This window comes from Pseudophryne corroboree, chromosome 4, assembly GCF_028390025.1.
Source record: "Pseudophryne corroboree isolate aPseCor3 chromosome 4, aPseCor3.hap2, whole genome shotgun sequence".
Taxonomy (NCBI): Eukaryota; Metazoa; Chordata; class Amphibia; order Anura; family Myobatrachidae; genus Pseudophryne; species Pseudophryne corroboree.
In genome coordinates this window covers 75,823,723-75,844,045 of record NC_086447.1, presented here as the reverse complement: position 1 = coordinate 75,844,045, position 20,323 = coordinate 75,823,723, and the positions used below count along the sequence as shown (strand labels likewise).

At 40.9% G+C, this 20,323-nt stretch overlaps 1 protein-coding gene across 3 annotated transcripts in view; it reads right to left on the bottom strand.

Annotated features, from left to right (window-relative positions):
* Positions 1 to 480: 480 nt before the first annotated feature.
* The window catches only part of LOC134908914 (cytochrome P450 2K6-like), a 60,221-nt gene continuing 40,378 nt past the window's right edge, over positions 481 to 20,323 (bottom strand). For all 3 annotated transcript variants that reach the window (XM_063915151.1, XM_063915152.1, XM_063915153.1), the window contains 4 exons: positions 19,745 to 19,886; positions 11,517 to 11,701; positions 8,550 to 8,691; positions 481 to 979 (listed from right to left, as the gene is read on the bottom strand). In XM_063915151.1, coding sequence (XP_063771221.1) covers positions 801 to 979; positions 8,550 to 8,691; positions 11,517 to 11,701; positions 19,745 to 19,886 — 648 coding nt within the window. In that variant the 3' untranslated portion in view covers positions 481 to 800. The remainder of the gene's footprint in view (positions 980 to 8,549; positions 8,692 to 11,516; positions 11,702 to 19,744; positions 19,887 to 20,323) is intronic.

Genomic DNA, 20,323 nt, shown 5'->3' with positions numbered 1-20,323 from the left:
AAACTTTCAAATATACTGTATCAAGGGTTTTAACAAAGTCCAGAAGGATTCTTCAAATGAAGAGAAGTATTAGAACACAAGGACACAAACTGGAAGGCGGTAGGCTCAGGGTAAACTTGAGGAAAAATGACTTCACACAAAGTGTAGTGGACAAGTGGAACAGCCTCCAAGCAGAGGTGGTAGAGGCTAAGACAATAGAGCAATTTAAACATGCGTGGGTTAGAGATAATTATATGCCACACAAATAACTATGGATCAATAGGGTTTGAGGTAACAATATGGTTAAAAAAGGGGCAGACTAGATGGGCCAAGTGGTTCTAATCTGCCATCACATTCTATGTTTCTATGTTACATGAGTATATTCTCTTCCTGCATATCATGACTGTAGGAGAATAAATATTACTCACAACAATGTACATTTATACATCAGGAGCAAAAGCACTCATTACAAATTAATTAGTAGCAGCTGCAACAATGTATTACAGTACATAAGTAATATTTAACTCTGAAAATATGATGAAGCTACAATTACTTACATACACAACATACTGCACAATACTTTCAGATTGGTTTATATCACAAGTTCTCAAACTCGGTCCTTAGGACCCCACACGGTGCATGGTTTGCAGGTAACCCAGCAGGTGCACAGGTGTATTTATTACTCACTGACACATTTTAAAAGGTCCACAGGTGGAGCTAATTATTTCACTTGCGATTCTGTGAGAAGACCTGCAAAAAATGCACTGTGTGGGGTCCTGAGGACCAAGTTTGAGAACCTCTGGTTTATATAATAACATGTTCTAGCAGCGAGGTATAGCACAGATCTCATGCGGTTTGGGGGCATTAGTAGAACCCACTGCAGGGGTGAGGTCCAGCTCTGCTCCGGGAGGAGCCTGGAAGGTGAAGTTCTGCAGCAGCGACGTGAAGAACAGGAACAGCTCCATTTTAGCCAGATTTTCTCCAGCACAGCTTCTTTTACCTGGAAGAAACAAAATAGGAAATATATACAGTATAAATGCTTGATTTTCCCCATTATATAAAGCAGTTTATTTATTTTCTACTACATGTTTCAAGTCTGATCAACAGAAACGTGTCCAACTTTTTCTGAAGGGTTTTGCTTATTAAAGAGAAGAGGACACTTTGGGGTTTATTTACCAAAGGTCGATTATCATTTGTTTAGAAATGAGGAAAATTGATGGTACTCAATCTAAATTGATGTTGCATTTCCTGGGTTTGAACACACATTTAAAAATGAATATAAAAAAATAATTTGCTGGTAAATTGCTTTAGCCTTGGAAACACAACATTGATTAAGAGCAATTTTCATCAATTTGAAATAAAAACAAAAAATGTTTTGATGAAAATTGACATTTAGTAAATACAGTGTATACACCTTTGTTTCAAACATGCTATTGAGAGAAAAAAAAACATTGTTGACTGTATGAAGTTTTCCAATCTTATTCATGATACATAGAATTTAAAATGTTAATTATAATAACATTAATAATACATCTAACTCATATATCATATTAGCACAAATGGACTGTTGTTACTGAATGTTGCTTATCAGTCAGTCAATTATACATATATATATGTATATATATATATATATATATATATACATACATACACATACACACAGGTTGAGTATCCCTTATCCAAAATGCTTGGGACCAGAGGTATTTTGGATATTGGATTTTTCCGTATTTTGGAATAATTGCATACCATAATAAGATATCATGGTGATGGGACCTAAATCTAAGCACAGAATGTATTTATGTTTTATATACACCTTATACACACAGCCTGAAGGTAATTTTAGCCAGTATTTTTTATAACTTTGTGCATTAAACAAAGTGTGTGTACATTCACACAATTCATTTATGTTTCATATACACCTCGGGGGTGATTCCAAGTTGATCGCAGCAGGATTTTTGATAGCAACTGGGCAAAACCATGTGCACTGCAGGTGTGGCAGATATAATATGTGCAGAGAGAGTTAGATTTGGGTGGGTTATATTGTTTCTGTGCAGGGTAAATACTGGCTGCTTTATTCTTACACTGCAATTTAGATTGCAGATTGAACTCACCACACCCAAATCTATCTCTCTCTGCACATGTTATAGCTGCCCCCCCTGCAGTGCACATGGTTTTGCCCAGATGCTATCAAAAATCCTGCTGCGATCAACTTGGAATTACCCCCCTTATACACACAGCATGAAGGTAATTTAATACAATATTTTTAATAACTGTGTGTATTAAACAAAGTTTGTGTACATTGAGCCATCAAAAAACAAAAGTTTCACTATCTCACTCTCGCTCAAAAAGTCCGTATTTCGGAATATTCCGTATTTCGGATATTTGGATATGGGATACTCAACCTGTATATATATATATATATATAATTATTATTATTATTATTATTAATATTATTATTATTATTATTATTAGAAGCTATGCAGTGGCGGAGGGATCCAGACGGATCCCTCATCGCAAGCCGGGACTGCTTCCAATAGGTAAGCAGTGAGGGTGAGGGAGCATTAGCCTTCTGTAGATGGCAAATGCACCCACAGTCAAGCTCCTAAAATATTGTATTTTCAAAGCTTGATGAATGAGGTCCCCATACTAGTGTATGGTGACCTCGGGCCAGATTGAATGTGAAAGGTAAGCAGGAGGTATCAGTGATATTCCTGTGTTACCTTCATGATGAATAGCCCCAAAACTTAATTTTTACAAAAGTAGGTGAACATGTTCAGTTTTAGCTATTTTTGTAGAAATTAAGTGATGATGAATATGCCCCAGTGTCACTAGGAGAGGTGTGGGTCTTTTGCACCTCAGGAATCAGCACAATTTTTCATATGATATACCATTGGCATTGCAAAGTATATCAGTTTCAATTTGAAATTTACCCCTGTAAATTAGATATAAGATGGAACATTCTCTTATTATTGCAGGCATTATAAATGTAAAACATCAATACAGTGGTTACCAAACTTTTCTGAATCACGGCGTCCTAGAGTATCAGAATTGTTTTCCTGGCACCCCTAGGCCAAAAATTTTACTGAGAAATTTAGAAACAAATATTAAATTAAGTAAATTGTGTTTAGATGTCATCCTTAATGTCAGTTATATGGTGGGGGATAAGATTTGCTTCTGTTTGTGCACATATGTTATGACTGGAAGCCACCAGCACTGGTTTTGCCTATTACATTGACCATAAATAATTTGAATTGCTCTCAATAGATCTGAAGGATGTCTACTTCCAAGTGCCAGTCAGGTGCAGCTTACCTGCAGGTCCAAGTCCTAGGTAGACATTTTCCAATTGATCTGACTCCTATTGCGTTTGGCAGCCTCACCAACGACAATAACAAAGGATGTTGTAATCTTCACGACATATATAAGGAAACTAGAAGTATCGGGCTCGATACACATATATCCGGTGTGTGTGTGTGGTGGTGAGACCATAACACGTCGGAAAGAAGAAAATTCCCTTGTTTGGAGCACTCTTTCAAAGAATATTGAAATGTTTGATTTCAATTAAAACTTAACTTGTATTTAACAAAATTACCTATAAAATAAGTGGGAAGTACAATTTAAGTGTGATTAGCAAGCTAATTCCCTTAGCGTTCTAATATTAGACGTGGTATTCGTCCTAGTGGTGAGAATATTGGGCGGGATTAGTCCATAATAACTGGATATTTCTTCTCACGCGTAGAAAAGGACAGTAATCTGTTCTGATTGCAGCAGGTAGCGGTTGTTCTTCATTATACAAGAGCTAACAATAATCGATGTAGTACAAGAAAGATACTTAAATAATATAGAGATTGGTGTAGCCAAGCATATAGGTATCCTTATATGTTCTGTATTCTTTCTGAGACAATAGGTGGTGTATCCATTTGGCTCTAATCCTCCTTAAGGTGCATACACACGGTGAGATTCAGGCTAACCCCGATTCTCACTGAGCGATAGGGACTAGGTCGGTATCGCAAGCACATAATGACTGTGCTTGCGATACGGACTATGGGGGTAATTCCAAGTTGATCGCAGCAGGAATTTTGTTAGCAGTTGGGCAAAACCATGTGCACTGCAGGGGAGGCAGATATAACATGTGCAGAGAGAGTTAGATTTGGGTGGGTTATTTTGTTTCTGTGCAGGGTAAATACTGGCTGCTTTATTTTTACACTGCAAATTAGATTGCAGATTGAACACACCCCACCCAAATCTAACTCTCTCTGCACATGTTAAATCTGCCTCCCCTGCATTGCACGTGGGCCATCATTCCGAGTTGTTCGCTCGCAAGCTGCTTTTAGCAGCTTTGCACACGCTAAGACGCCGCCTACTGGGAGTGAATCTTAGCTTATCAAAATTGCGCACGAAAGATTAGCAAAATTGCGAATAGACACTTCTTAGCAGTTTCTGAGTAGCTCCACACTTACTCGGGATCTGCGATCAGTTCAGTCAGTTTCATTCCTGGTTTGACGTCACAAACACACCCAGCGTTCGCCCAGACACTGCTCCGTTTCTCCAGCCACTCCCACGTTTTTCCCAGAAACGGTAGCGTTTTTTCGCACACACCGATAAAACGTCCAGTTTCCGCCCAGAAACACCCACTTCCTGTCAATCACATTACGGTCACCAGAACGAAGAAAAAAACCTTGTAATGCCGTGAGTAAAATACCTAACTGCATAGCAAATTTACTTGGCGCAGTCGCACTGCGGACATTGCGCATGCGCATTAGCGACTAATCGCTCCGTTGCGAGAAAAAAATAATGAGCAAACAACTCGGAATGACCCCCGTGGTTTTGCCCAACTGCTAACAAAATTCCTGCTGCGATCAACTTGGAATTACCCCCATGGTTTTGCCCAACTGCTAACAAAATTCCTGCTGCGATCAACTTGGAATTACCCCCCATGTGCGATTTTGGCTAAGCATCAATTTTGACTATCTTTTCTACGAGATAGTCAAAATTGACTTGCCTGCACAGTCTATCTAGGCTTGTGATGCCGACCGCACAGGGCCGGGCCGCGCATCGGCATCGCATCGGGATCGCAAGGTGACTTTCACCTTGCGATCTGCACTAACTTTTCTTACCATTTTGACTACATAGTCAAAATCGTAAGAAAAAAATCTCACCGTGTGTACACACCCTTAGTCAGGACTGCAGATGTTACGTTTGCTAATGAACCATTGGACACTGCAGTTTGATACAAGGTCTCAAAAAAATTAAATAAAAAATGAATGTTTCTAAATGAAACAATTCCTCTCTGATCACGGCACAGATATATACACAAGCAGAGTGATTTGTATCAGCTGTCAAAGTATCCAGTACAGGTGCCTCAACAGAGTTAGTAACAGCTGATACTTGACAATATTGACTTCCCACTGTTCCCAATCATACAGAAACACAATATACTGCAGATGTTACATTTGCTAATGAGCCATTAAACACTGCAGTTCAATACAAGATCTCCAAAGAAATGAGTGTTTCCAAAACGAACCAATTCCTCTCTGATCACGGCACAGGTATATACACAGAGTGATTTGTATCCGCTGTCAAAATAGGGTATTGACATTTTCTCACTAAGGTGTAGTGTTTTCATCTGGGTTATGTATATTCACTATTCCCTATGATAACTAGAAAGCTGTAGAAAATCAAAGAACATGTGGATATACAGTCGTAGCAATTCTACCATACTGGCTGAAAGGAGAAGGATTATCAGACACTCTAGAATTGGGAATAGCAGAGCCAGGGGGGAAGCATTCGATATCCCGGCTTTTGGGATCCCGGCGCTCAGTAAACCGCCACCGGGATACCAATAACTATTCTCCCACTTGGGGTGTCCACGACACCCCTGGAGGGAGGATAAGTAGCATGGTGTGGGTAGCGGGCCACCATGGCCGCAGCATGGCAAGTGCAGTGAGCCCGCAAGGGTCTCTTTTGTGCTCGCTCCACTGCTGGCATTCCGGGATATCATAGTAGACCCGAGCCAGGGACATTATTACCAATCACACTGAATCTATTGCAGCAGGGGCTATCACTCCATTCAAGTCTACTGAGTTTCACTTACTGGAATGGAGATATATGGGGGACATTAACTAAGGAGTGATCAGAGCGGAGAGGTGAGCCAGTGGAGAAGTGCCCATGGCAACCAAACAGCACTTAAGTAACATCTATAATTTGCATATTGTAAAATGATACAGAGCTGCTGATTAGTAGATGGGGCAACTTCTCCACTGGCTCACTTCTCCGCTATTATCACTGCTTAGTAAATGTCCCCCTAAAAAATAAATTGTTGAAACAAAAAGTACTGTCTGATCAAATAATTCAACTGATCAAAAATATAGGCAGGAAAAAGAGCCTCCTCATACGTATAGTATTGAATCTAAAGAAATGTATTTCATGGACAGGTCCTAGATTTTTTGTTATGAAAACAGAAATGTCACACATCCGGCAATTCTTGCACTATGGCTTTAGGAAAGGTCTAGCGGTATCAACAAGAGAAGTACAAACATCCACTCTGAGCATCTTTCCGGACTAGAGGCTAACAGAAGAGGGCTTGTCTGTAGACTTTGTCAAGATATCATGATAAGTGTCTACAAATTAGATCATTATAATCACTGGGATATAAAAAAAATATATTGTATGTTCAGATGTTATCACCATTCAAGTCCTTGCAGGAATCTTATCATATATTCCTAATCTGGAAAGGAGTATTCCTAATTACAATTACCTCAGTGAGCAGAGTGTGGAAATGGCAAGGTCTACAGGTAGATGAATTTCAGGCCAGAGTTGTGATGAGAACAAATTCAACCTTTCTGCCAAAAGTACTGTAATACCCTCATTCTATCTGAATCGGACTGCCATCATTTTCCCCTCAACCTAAGGATGAAATTGCATACGCCGAATATTGACAGCGCAATATCTGACTAACAAGAGTGAAGGAATTTTTGGAAACAAAGTAATTGTTGGTTCTTCCAGCAGGAACAACGTAAGTTTGTGAACCTCCTAAAACAGACCATTGGAAGATGAAATATAAAATGAATTGTCTTCATTATCACAGAGAAGGAAATAATGTAACAGAAGTCCTTTAGGTGCTCTTAACTAGGACAGTATTGACCTCATGGGGCAAAGAAGACTCAGGGGTCATTAAATACATCTGTGCAGCACCAGCTTCACTAGCTATACAAACGGTATGGAACCACACTGCTTTACATATGATAGGCGCAAATAATAAATTGCACAGGTATAAGTATATACCTTGAAGTCTTGACTGCTTATTAGTCCTCACTGTATTCTGATTTTGGTATGTCCCCATCTCCCCCACCCCCGGAGTATGTTTTTTCAGGAAACTAATAAAATAAAACACTCAAAAAGATAAGCGTAAAGAGAAAGTGCCAGGCTATATACAACAGGTGGCCCTTAAAACACTTCCTGTCTATACTTAAGGGGAAGAGGTCATATATAGGTCAAATATACCAGGCTGCCATGGAGTCTCATGAAGAAACAGAATTATTGCTGAGAATAATCTGATATTTTTTACTTCAGATACAACTTGGGTAGACAAAGTCATATTAACATGGCTAATCCTGGCTTCTTGAGGAGCTCCTTAAATGTTAAGTTAATCATTTTGTTCAAATTCAACCCAGATCAGTCAACATTTGGCCCAGACATTTGTTGGCTTGTGATACTTTCATATCTGGGCTTGCTGTCTTTTGATATACAGAAGTTGCCAGGCTTGTATTCTTTTCATCTACAGGACAACCTTACTTGCATTATTCTCAATGCAAGTTCTGCTTTCTGTTTCCTCCAGGTCTGGGACTTGTGCATCTGGAGACAGAGTTATTCATTGGCAATAATGTTGGGATAATGATGGGCAATTTATTCTGAGTGGTGTGGGTGGGGTAGGTCTGGGAACACTTTAGACAAAACTGCAGTGGGAAGAATGTGGAAAATGTTTCTGCTGAATGTGAAATATTAAAGAATTTTATGGTCAGCACTCTGCTCTTACCCCAATAGGTCTATTAATTGACATTTTCTACCGTGATCACTTCCATCTTGGCCTGGGTATGTTTTCCATACAGGTATGTACATGATAATAGGTGTACACAGCATATGTGTTCAGCACATACTGTAGCTAAATGCACTACACATCCTTACAGTATAAATCGTGACAATATAGTTATATATAAAACTGTAAAATAACCTTCCTTTAGCCTCTACAAATAACTTTTGTAGGTTAAATAAATATACTGTAAGTCCAGAATTTAGGAGTTGTTAACCATTCTAGCTTTTTATATAATGTACAGTACCTAGTATCATATTAATGTCAGTAGAACTAAATGCCATTCTTTGATTTTAGGACTAATAAAGGCCATCAATATTGTAGATATTCAAAAGAGTATGAAAGATTACTGTCTACAAATATGTACATTCCACGTTCTTTTCAACCTTTACAACTGACCAAGGACCAGTCAAGTAACATTTACAGGTGGCCCTGTCCATTATTAAAATTACAATCAACAAAATCTGATCAGAACTATTATTACCCATTGAGAACGGTATGAATGCTTCATTCTTCTTGAATTGTCCTTCTGAGGTGAGGAAATGTTCTGGGTAAAACTCATCTGGTTTCTCAAAGTAGGCAGTATCATGCAGTGCAGAAGTCAGTATTGGCATCACAGTGGTCCCCTGGGGGCAAACACCCATTTACAAGTAGTCCATTATGTAACAGATAAAAAAAAATTCAAACCGTAGAACATTTTTGGACCCATATTTGGGCACACCTAACTGTTGCAGGACAAAGTTCTAATAATATGTGGATTACCAAATTCGAAAGATCAAGTCTTTGACTGATCCTACAATATGAACCCAGATCACACAGTCCCAATACCTAATGATCACATACAATTCACATGCCCAGAAGATTTTATAACCCGATTGATAAAAACTAGATGGTATTTTTCTGGAAATAAAACTTCAAAACAAGAAAGGACAGCTATGTGTTAATGATAATTCAATTACAAATGGAGCCTACAAAAATATCTATAAAACAAATGATGGAATATAACACCACCTACAGATAGGTCCATGTTTATCTTGACCTTTAATAGGATTAATTGAGACTCGGCAGTCGGACTTAATCCCCTGCTGTATTGTTCTCTGTATTGTATTGCAGCTGAGAACAATAGATGAAGGGTTTATGTAAATAAACCATGTTGTGCCTAGGTGCAGCAAACTAGCCAAAATAACCGTGGACCCATCTGTGATGTAAGCCATGAAGAACAAATTATTTTATAAAATGTTACTAATATTTGTATTAGTATTATTAAAACACAAGCCATCCTGTAAACCATACACTGTTATGTATGCAGGAGGCATGGCTATGTCTCATCATGAATATATAAATTAGATGTATCATACCTTCTAAAGAGTGGAGCATTGGGGAAGTTGCCCCTAGCAAACAGCTTCTACCTATCATTTTATAGAAAGTACTTGATCAATGCTAGCTAGAATCTGATTGGCTGTCCACTTGGCAACTTCTTCGCTTGTCCACTGTATGTAAAGAAAATTGAGGAGAACCTCTACTGTATCAATTCCTATTTGTGCTGAGTTTTACTCATGTAGAACCTTTATTTTTGTCAGTGCATTATTTTTCACATAACACATTACTTTTGACATTATTACATTTATTGAGTGTCTATGTGTTTCATTTTATAGAGTTGGTGCCAGCAATCATCTGTTTTTTAATGAATACTGTTGTTGACGTCTATCATGTAGCCAACCTGCAACTTTACGATACGCTTAAAACAAAAAGTAAGAATTCAGAGGACACAATGCTGGGTGCGTGCAAACAACAGCAGCCGATCGGCGGTGTTCGCACTCACACAGCCGTGGGCCCCAAGAATAATTCAGGCGTAAAAAGGAACACATACAGATGGGTCCACATTTATCTCAACCTTTTTTAGGATTAACTGAGACTGGCCAGTTGGACTTAATCCCCTGCTGTAATTACTTAATCCCCTGCTGTATTGTTCTCTGTATTGTATTGCAGCTGAGAACAATAGATGAAGGGTTTATGCTAATAAATCATGTTGTAACTAGGCGCAGCAAACTAGTAAAGATAATTGTGGACCTATCTGTATGTATATTTAAATACACAGAAAACACTAGAAATTCTTGCAAAAATGTATAATTGTGCTGACCACCTATAACCAATCATATGCAGCCTGCTCCCAGTATAGTAATCTGAAAGAGATTTACAAAAAATAGAATATATAGTGAAAGAGAGCGCTTAGCGTTTGGAAAATTTATTATGTGTACACAATATAAAAAAATTAAACATAACATTCCTTATGAAAGCACCTCTGAGGAAACCGTCATAAGGTATAGGACGGAGAAACATGTTAAGGGATCCTCACCCGACTTCTATACCAGTTTGACCTTGGAAACGCTGCCCACCACCGGACAACGCTCTCCCTCGTTGCTGCACTGTGTCGCTGCCCGAATGACGTCTCACACGGAACACCACTCTCCTTGCTGCTATGGACTCTGTATTGCACTTGGAACAGGTAGTCATTACCCGGACACTTGCTATGTGAATACCGGAGTACAAGTTCTTTCACCTGTGTGTGCAACTATTGCTGCTATGAACTGAGTCTAGAAGAGTTTGGATACTATTTATCTTTTATCTAGAGACTGTCTGGGCCCACTAGTGAAAATAAGTACAAGGCTTACTGAGAGGTGGACCACGGCGCTGTCCTACACAAATTTTGGTGCACTAAGGGGGTCATTCGAGCTGATCGCTAGCTGTAAATGTTTGCTGCACAGCGATGATGCAAACAAAGGCACTTCTGCGCATGCTTATGTGGCGCAATGCGCACGTGCGACGTACTTTCACAAAGGCCAATGTAGTTTCACACAAGGTCTATCGATGCATTTCAGTCGCACTGCTGGCTGCAGAGTGATTGACATGAAGTGGGCGTTTCTGGGAGTCAACTGACCCTTTTCAGGGAGTGTTCATAAAAACACAGGCGTGCCAGGAAAAATGCAGGCATGGCTGGGTGAACGTAGGGCGTGTTTATGACGTCAAATCCGGAACTGAATGGTCTGAAGTGATCGCAGCGCTGAGTAGGTCTGAAGCTTCTCTGAAACTGCACAATATTTATTTGTAGCCGCTCTGCGATCCTTTCGTTCACACTTCTGCTAAGCTAAAATACACTCCCAGTGGGAGGCGGCATAGGGTTTGCACGGCTTCTAAAAACAGCTAGCGAGCGATCAACTCGGAATGACCCACTAAGTACAATTTGGCAGCTATACAAATAATTCATTATAAGATATATTGTTATTAATTTATGTAATTTGCCAGCTATACTGGTACTATATTAAGGGTGTTTTAATAAGGAATGTTTTATGTTTTAATTTTTTAATATTGTGTATATATAATACATTATCCAATCGCTAAGCGCTCTCTTTCAGTATATATTACGATACGCTTAGATAACAATTAAACCGACCTTTGGGAGGAAATAGCCTCTGAATGTGATGTCCTGAGTAGTTGCATGTGGCACATTATTAGGCGCAATGTCACCAAACCTCTGAATTTCATGGATGACGGCATCGGTGTACGGCAATTGCTTCCTATGCTCTGTTTGTAGCTGAGCTGATCCGATCACTCTCTCTATTTCATTCTGCACCTTTTCTGTCAATGAAGAGATATTATGAATTGCTATCACATTCTATAGCCTATTACCAAATTAATCCTGCAGGTTTATAGATGTACAAGACACAACAAAGAAAGACCCTTGGTTGGCGCACTCATTAAGAAAAAAACATATAGGGGTTAAAAACTAACTTTTAATTAGATCCATATAAAAACACTTATGTTGAAAAAAGACTATTTAGTATATAGGTGGTCATTCCGAGTTGATCGCACGTAGCAACTTTTAGCTGCTTGTGGATCAACTTGACACCGCCTATGGGAAGTGTATTTTAGCATAGCAGGGCTGCGATCGCTTGTGAACCAGCGACGAAGGTCCCGGGATTGACGTCAGACATCCGCCCTCCAAACGTCTGGACACACCTTCGTTTGGATCTCCACGCCCGGAAAGTGGTGAGTAAACACCCCGGAACGCCTCCCCGCTGTCAATCTTCTTGCGATCGAACTAGCAATCACTTTCTTCTTTCTTCTGGTCGTTGCCCGGCGCCGGGCAACAATGCACGTATGCATTGCGACCACCGCGCATGCGCATTTCCGACCAGTTTGCAACGCTGCGAAGAACTGCTGCATGCAAATGGGTCGGAATGACTCCCATAGTGTACTGTGGTGAAGTAGTCCATAGTCATTTCCTTCTTTAGGGATAGATTATGCCAGTTGGTATTTTGGGGAAAGAAGTTCACCCACACTCTTGACATGTCCTCTGTGTTGATTCACAAATGAATGTGATGTGACCACATCTGTATACTGTTCCTCTTTTCAACTGTAACAGTTTTACGACATGCCCTCCAAAGTGGACCCCTCTGTCACCACCTCATGGTGTGCCCTGAGGCTGTGTTGCGTTAACTCAGGCTTTTCCTAGCAGCTGGTCCTCCACCAGAGCATTAATGAATTGCACTGGTAGTTAAATAATCACTGCGGCAACTCATGGCAATTTGGATATTGAATTATGATGAAATGGCCCTTAGTATCATTCATTAAATATTTTCCTTGATTGTCCTTTTATAGGTTTTGCACATTGAGCCGACGCAGTAGCAATCTTTTTTAGTGACGGCACTGCAAGACAAGGCAAGTGTGGAGGCCATATTCTCACAGGCAGGCCATGAAATACAGGCCGGTACTTATCAATCTTATTGGCTCCAAACTGAATCTGCTGCAGGACAACCCTGAACCTACAGCCAATGCCACTAAGAACTACCTTCAGTGTAAAGAAGAACAAGAAGTCCTAGAATTGATGATATGGCCACCACAGAGCCCTGACCTCAATATCATCAAGTCTCTCTGGGAGTTCTCCAAGATGTTTAGAACAACCTCCCTGCTCAGTTCCTTCAAAAACTGTGCATCCCGCAGGGTCGCCAAACTTGGGCGTCATTACGTCCAGCCCTAATGGCCTATATCCTCAACAATTTACTATTCTGCTCTATGTTAATTACCCTACATAGCTTAGTACCATCAGCAAAAATGTTCAGTCAAAACCAGTAATGAGAGTGAAAAGGACATTACTGAACTCCATGATATGCTGCTTTAAAGTTTAGTAATTTTGCTCCTACAGTATTATTAACCTCAATAACATTCATTTTCACTCATTTCCAGTCTATTCTGAACACCTCACACCTCACAATATTGTTTTTAGGCCAAAAGTCTGCACTGAGGTGGCCGAATGACTCAGCTAAGTGACACAAGTGCGGCACAAACACCTGGACCATCTAGAAGTGGCACTGCAGTGTCAGACAGGATGGCACTATTCAAAAACTAGGCCCCAAACAGCACATGATGCAAAGAAGAAAAAGAGGTGCAAGATGGAATTGTCCTTGGGCCTTCCAACCCACCCTTATGTTGTATAAGTAGGGCATGCACACTTTTACAAACTAATCATTTCAGCGAAAGGGTCTGCCACATGACTGTGGCTGAAATGACTGGTTTGTTTGGGCCCCCACCAAAAAAGAAGCAATCAATCTTTCCTTGCACAAACTGGCTCTACAGAGGCAAGATATCGACCTCATCCTCCGATTCTTCACCCATTTCACTGTGTACCTCCTCCTCCTCCTCCCAAAGTATTAATTCGTCCCCACTGGAATCCACCATTACAGGTCCCTGTGTACTTTCTGGAGGCAATTGCTGGTCAAGTTCTTCCCGCAGAAATGTATAATTAATTTCAATGAACATCATCTTCTCCACATTTTGTGGAAATAACCTCCTACACCGATCGGTGACAAGGTTACCGGCTGCACTAAACACTCTTTCAGAGTACACACTTGAGGGGGACGACGGCAACTTAAGTAAAATAAATCCAGTTTGTGCAAGGGCATCCAAATTGCCTTTTTTTCCTGCCAGTATATGTACGGACTGTCTGGCATGCCTACTTGGATGCTGTCACTCATATAATCCTCCACCATTCTTTCAATGCTGACGAATCATATGCAGTGACAGTAGACATGTCAGTAATCGTTGGCAGGTCTTTCAGTCCGCACCAGATGTCAGCACTCGCTCCTGACTGCCCTGCATCACCGCCAGCGGATGGGCTAGGAAATCTGATCCTTTTCCTCGCAGCCCCAGTGGCGGAAGAAAGTGAAGGAGGAGCTGTTAACGGGTCATGTTCTGCTTGAGTTGACAATTTTCTCATCAGCAAGTCTTTGAACCACTGCAGATTTGTGTCTGCCAGAAAGAGAGATACAACATATGCTTTAATCCTAGGATCGAGCATGGTGCCCAAAATGTAGTGCTCTGATTTCAACAGACTGACCACCCTTCAATCCTGACAAAGCGAATGAAGGGCTCCATCCACAAGTCCCACATACTTTGCAAAATCGCTCCGTCTTAGCTCCTCCTTTAATTTTTCCAGCTGCTTCTACAAAAGCCTGATGAGGGGAATGACCTGACTCAAGCTGGCAGTGTCTGAACTGACTTCACGTGTGGCAAGCTCGAAGGGTTGGAGAACCTTGCACAAGACGTTAATCATTCTCCACTGCGCTTGAGTCAGGTGCATTCCCCCTCCTTTGCCTATATCGTAGCAGATGAATAGGCTTTAATAGCCTTTTGCTACTCCTCCATCCTCTGAAGCATATAGAGTGTTGAATTCCACCTCGTTACCAGCTCTTGCTTCAGATGATGGCACAGCAGGTTCAGGTGTGTTTGATGGCGCTCCCGTCTTCGGCACGCAGTGGCTGAATGTCGAAAGTGGTCTGCAATTTTTCGGCAACCAACAGCATCTCCTGCACACCCCTGTCATTTTTAAAGAAATTCTGAACCACCAAATTAATTGTATAGTATGTGCAAAACATGGGACGTGCTGGAATTTGCTGAGATGCATTGCACGCACAATATTGGTGGCGTCCGATATCACAAATCCCCAGGAAAGTCTAATTAGGGTAAGCCAATGTGCAATGATGTCCCTCAGTTTTCGCAAGAGTTTGTCAGTGGTGTGCCTCTTACGGAAAGCGGTGACACATAGCATAGCCTGCCTAGAAATGAGTTGGCATTTGCGAGATGCTGCTACTGGTGCCACTGCTGTTGTTGCTGCAGGAGGCAATACATCTACCCAGTGGGCTGTCACAGTCATATAGTCCTTAGTCTGCCCTGTTCCACTTGTTCACATGTCCGTGGTTAAGTGGACAGTGGGTACAGCTGCATTTTGTAGGACACTAAGGACACTTTTTCTGATGTCTCTGTACATTCTCGTTATCGCCTGCCTAGTAAAGTGGAACCTAGATGGGATTTGATACTGGGGACACAGTACCTCAAACAATTCTCTAAGTCCCACTGAACTAATGGCGGATACCGGACGCACGTCTAACACCAACATAGCTGTCAAGGCCTCAGATATCCGCTTTGCAAAAGGATGACTGCTATCATATTTCATTTTCCTCACAAAGGACTGTTGGACAGTTAATTGCTTAGTTGAAGTAGTACAAGTGGTCCTCTGACTTCACCTGTGGGATGAAGATCGACTTCCAGCAGCAACAACAGCAGTGGCAGCAACAGCAGATGTACCACTCAAGGATCCTCAAGAGGAATCCTGGTTAGGAGAGGACTCCTCAGTCTTGCCAGTGACATGCCCTGCAGGACTACTGACGTTCCTGACTGAGAAGGAAGTTGAAGTTGAGGGAGTTGGTGGTGTGGCTTGCAGGAGCTTGGGTACAAGAGGAAGATGGGATTTAGGTGTCAGTGGACTGCTTATGCTCTTACCCAAAGTTTCACAATTTGACACTGACTTATGATGAATGCGCTGCATGTGATATATAAGGGAGGATGTTCCTAGGTGGTTAACATCCTTACCCCTACTTATTACACATTGACAGAGGCAACAAATAGTTTGACACCTGTTGTCTGGATTTGTGGAGAAATAATTCCACATTGAAGAGGTGGCTTTTTGGGGATTTTGCCCAGGCATCACAATGAGCTTCTTCATCCCATGGACAACAGGTTCTCCACTGGTGCCTGATTTAAACAAACCACATCACCATCAGAATCCTCATCATCAAGTTCCTCTTCAGCGCCAGCAACAGTGTCAGTATCTCTGGAATTATACACCAGTATCACGGGAATTATACAGCAATATCACTGGAATTATACGCCAGCATCACGGGAATTATACGGCAATATCACTGGAATTATACACCAGTATCACAGGAATTATACAGCAATATCACTGGAATTATACAGCAATATCACTGGAATTATACGCCAGCATCACGGGAATTATACGGCAGTATCATTGAAATGATACGGCAATATCACTGGAATTATACACCAGTATCACGGGAATTATACAGCAATATCACTGGAATTATACAGCAATATCACTGGATTTATAAAGCTATATCACGGGAATTATACGGCAATAGCACTGGAATTATACACCAGTATCACAGGAATTATACGGCAATATCATTGAAATTATACGGCAATAACACTGGAATTATACGCCAGTATCACGGGAATTATACGCCAGTATCACAGGAATTATACATCAATATCACTGGAATTATACGGCAATATCACAGGAATTGTATGTCAGTATCAATGGAATTATACGCCAGTATCTCGGGAATTATACAGCAATATCACTAGAATTATACGGCAATATCACTGGAATTATACGACGGTGTACAGGATTCATACGCCAGTATCACTGGAATTATACGCCATTACCACAGGAATTATATGGCAATATCACTGGAATTATACGGCAATATCACTGGAATTATATGACAGTATAACTAGAATTATACGGCAATATCACAGGAAGTATATGGCAATATCACTGGAATTATACGCCAATATCACGGGAATTATACGGCAATATCACGGGAATTATATTCCAGTATCACAGGAATTATACAGCAATATCACTGGAATTATACGGCAATATCACTGGAATTATAAACAAGTACAGTATCACAGGAATTATACGCCAGTATCACTGGAATTATACGCCAGTATCACTGGAATTATACAGCAATATCACTGGAATTATTTATTATTTATTATTATTTATTTATTAGCAGTTTCTTATATAGCGCAGCAAATTCCATTGCGCTTTACAATTTCAAATAACAATAACAAACTGGGTGATAACAAACAGTCATAGATGTAGGAAGGCCCTGCTCGCAAGCTTACAATCTATAGGGAAATAGGCATGTGTACACAAGGAAAGGTGCTTTCTATTGCATAGTTGTTCACCAGATTGCAAAGGTTCTTGGAGGGCTGTATGATATGGTCATACAGCAATGATGAATTGGGTTTGAGAGGAAGGGAAAGTGAAGAATGAGAAGACATGTGAGGTAATGTGTGAACTGTACAGAGTGGATGCAATTTGATAAGAAGGTTTATGAAAGTTATGTGGGCAGTTCTGGAATTTGATATGGTTGCCTAAAGAGGTGAGTTTTCAGGGAACGCTTGAAGGTTTGGAGACTAGAGGAGAGTCTTATTGTGCGTGGTAGGGCATTCCACAGAGTGGGTGCAGCCTGATGAAAGTCCTGCAATCGTGAGTGGGAGCGAGTAATGAGTGTGGATGAGAAACGCAGGTCTTGTGAAGAGCGAAGAGGTCGGGTTGGGAGATATTTTGAGATAAGCGAAGTGAGGTACGTTGGTGTAGTTTGGTTAATGGCCTTGTATGTGAGTAAAAGTATTTTATATTGTATGCGGTAGAGTAAAGGTAACCAATGGAGGGACTGACAGAGTGGATCTGCAGACGATGAACGTCTAGCGAGGAAGATAAGCCTTGCCGCTGCATTCAGAATGGATTGAAGTGGTGAGATTCTCGTTTTGGGAAGACCAGTTAGGAGACTATTTGAATAATATGGCAATATCACAGGAATTGTACGTCAGTATCACGGGAATTATACAGAAATATCACTGGAATTATACGGCAATATCACTGGAATTATACGCCAGTATCGCGGGAATTATACGCCAGTATCACAGAAATTATACACCAGTATCACGGGAATTATACACCAGTATCATGGGAATTATATGGCAGTAACACTGGATATATGGCAGCAGAGGACACCACCACTGTGACTGGTCACTGAACTGATGCTGCACAAGACACTACTCCTGGTCTAATGCAGGACAACACAGCAAAAATGCAAGGGACTTATACAGCAGCACTGGGGACATATAGCAGCAGAGGAAACCAACACTGTGACTGGCTGGACTGATGCAGCATAAGACACTACACTGAACTGAGCAACACAAGACTGCACTGGAATCGCCACCCCACTTTCCTGCCCCCACACAGACACTGAGGATGGACACACGTCCTCTCACTACACTCTCCGAGACTGGAGTGAAAATGGCGGCGACGCTCGGGTCCTTATATGGAATCCAAACCCTGCGAGAATCCGACAGCGGGATGATGACGCAGGAAAACCAGAGCCTGACTCAGTTCCGGATTCGGTTCCGGAGGTTCGGTAGAGTTCGGATATCAGGGATCTGAACCCGCTCATCTCTAGTTTTAACAATTTTTTTTGGTTTTATTCTTTAGTTATTTACATACAATATAGAGATATAGGGGGTATTAAAATGCCTGCAGTAATTTTTCAGGCAGTAAAAACAGAACTTCACCGATATTTTTTTTTTTTTTGCCCAATCCAATTAGACCCCGCTATTGCAGCCCAAAAAAATTACCTGTATTTGGACGGAAACACATGTTAAGTTCATGGACCCATGAGTTTTTCACGAAAACAGAGCATTTATCAGGGACTTTTTCAGGACCTCAGCGTGTCCCCCCAAAAAATCATGGATTCGTGCTGACTTTGGGCTGCATTTAGTGCTAATTGGATAGCCACGGTGGATCAATTAGCCCTGGTAAATTAACACATGCAACCGAATTCCCCGCATAGTGTTCTCAACTCAAGTACCATAAAACTATGTGGAGCATTATTATGCACATAACAAAGAGGAGTGCACTACTGCAGAGACCCATATCGTCCTGTTCTTCAGGGAGGCTGAGCATGTGCGGAACTTTCTTGAGACGGTCCAGTGTGACATGGCAGGAACCTACAGTTACCTGCAATCCCGAACATATTACCAGTGTACATATAACAGTGAGTACGGCTGTACCGGCTATCTATCACTAAACCAAACCACCGGTTTAGAAACTGGGCTGCTCAAAGTTTGAGTCATGCACTGGTGTTGTGCTTACTGTATATAACAATATCAATAACAACACCTGCACACACATCATTTTCAACATAAACTGTATCACATAAAATTGACACCAGTCAACTTTCGCTTTATCTTCTATAAGAAACCAAACTACAATAGGGTCCATTTTGTCAACAGCCAGTTAACCTACCGGTACATTTCTGGCCTGTGGGAGTAAACCAGAGCACCAGTACAAATCCATGAAAACAATAGGAGGACATAAACTCCACAAATATAGGGCCAAATATGTTACCTATTAATGAATCAATGCTAACCACTCTGCTATGATGCTGCAATATTCTTTATGATGCACAAGGAACTCTATAGTGGCTTGTATATCACAACAGGAGCACATATACCATATATATTCCTCACTTTGGATCTCTGGATATTTCATCATCAGCAGGAGGCCCCATCTCAGAGTGGTGGAGGTGGTCTCCATCCCAGCACCAAACAGATTGCTGACCACTGCCGTCAGGTTGTCGTTGTGGTAATACAGAGTGGATTCTGGCTTCCCCTGTGCAATATGAATAGAATGTCATCATACAGATTTGTTTACTAGTACACTGTATAATAAATATACATATAACACACATTCACACTTATGCAACTATTGGTGGCTACCATGTTATTTAATAATATAACAAAACCAATGGTTAAATATTGTAGCCAGCCACTCGAGCACCATCACATACTAGGAGCAATGAAACATGGGAAGAGATGCATAAAAACTTGGAGAGCGATAAAGCGAAGACATATAAAAGGTACCAACCAATCAGCTTCAGTTTGTCTTTCTCCAAGACTTGATATATCTCCCTCATGGATTTCAGATACTTCATTACAGGACAGAAAGTTTGGATTACAAGGTAAATTGTGGCAAATGAACTATGTACTGTAACTGGGAAAACAAGTACGAGATACCCTGCGCTTCTAAAAAAAAGGTGGTACAAATAA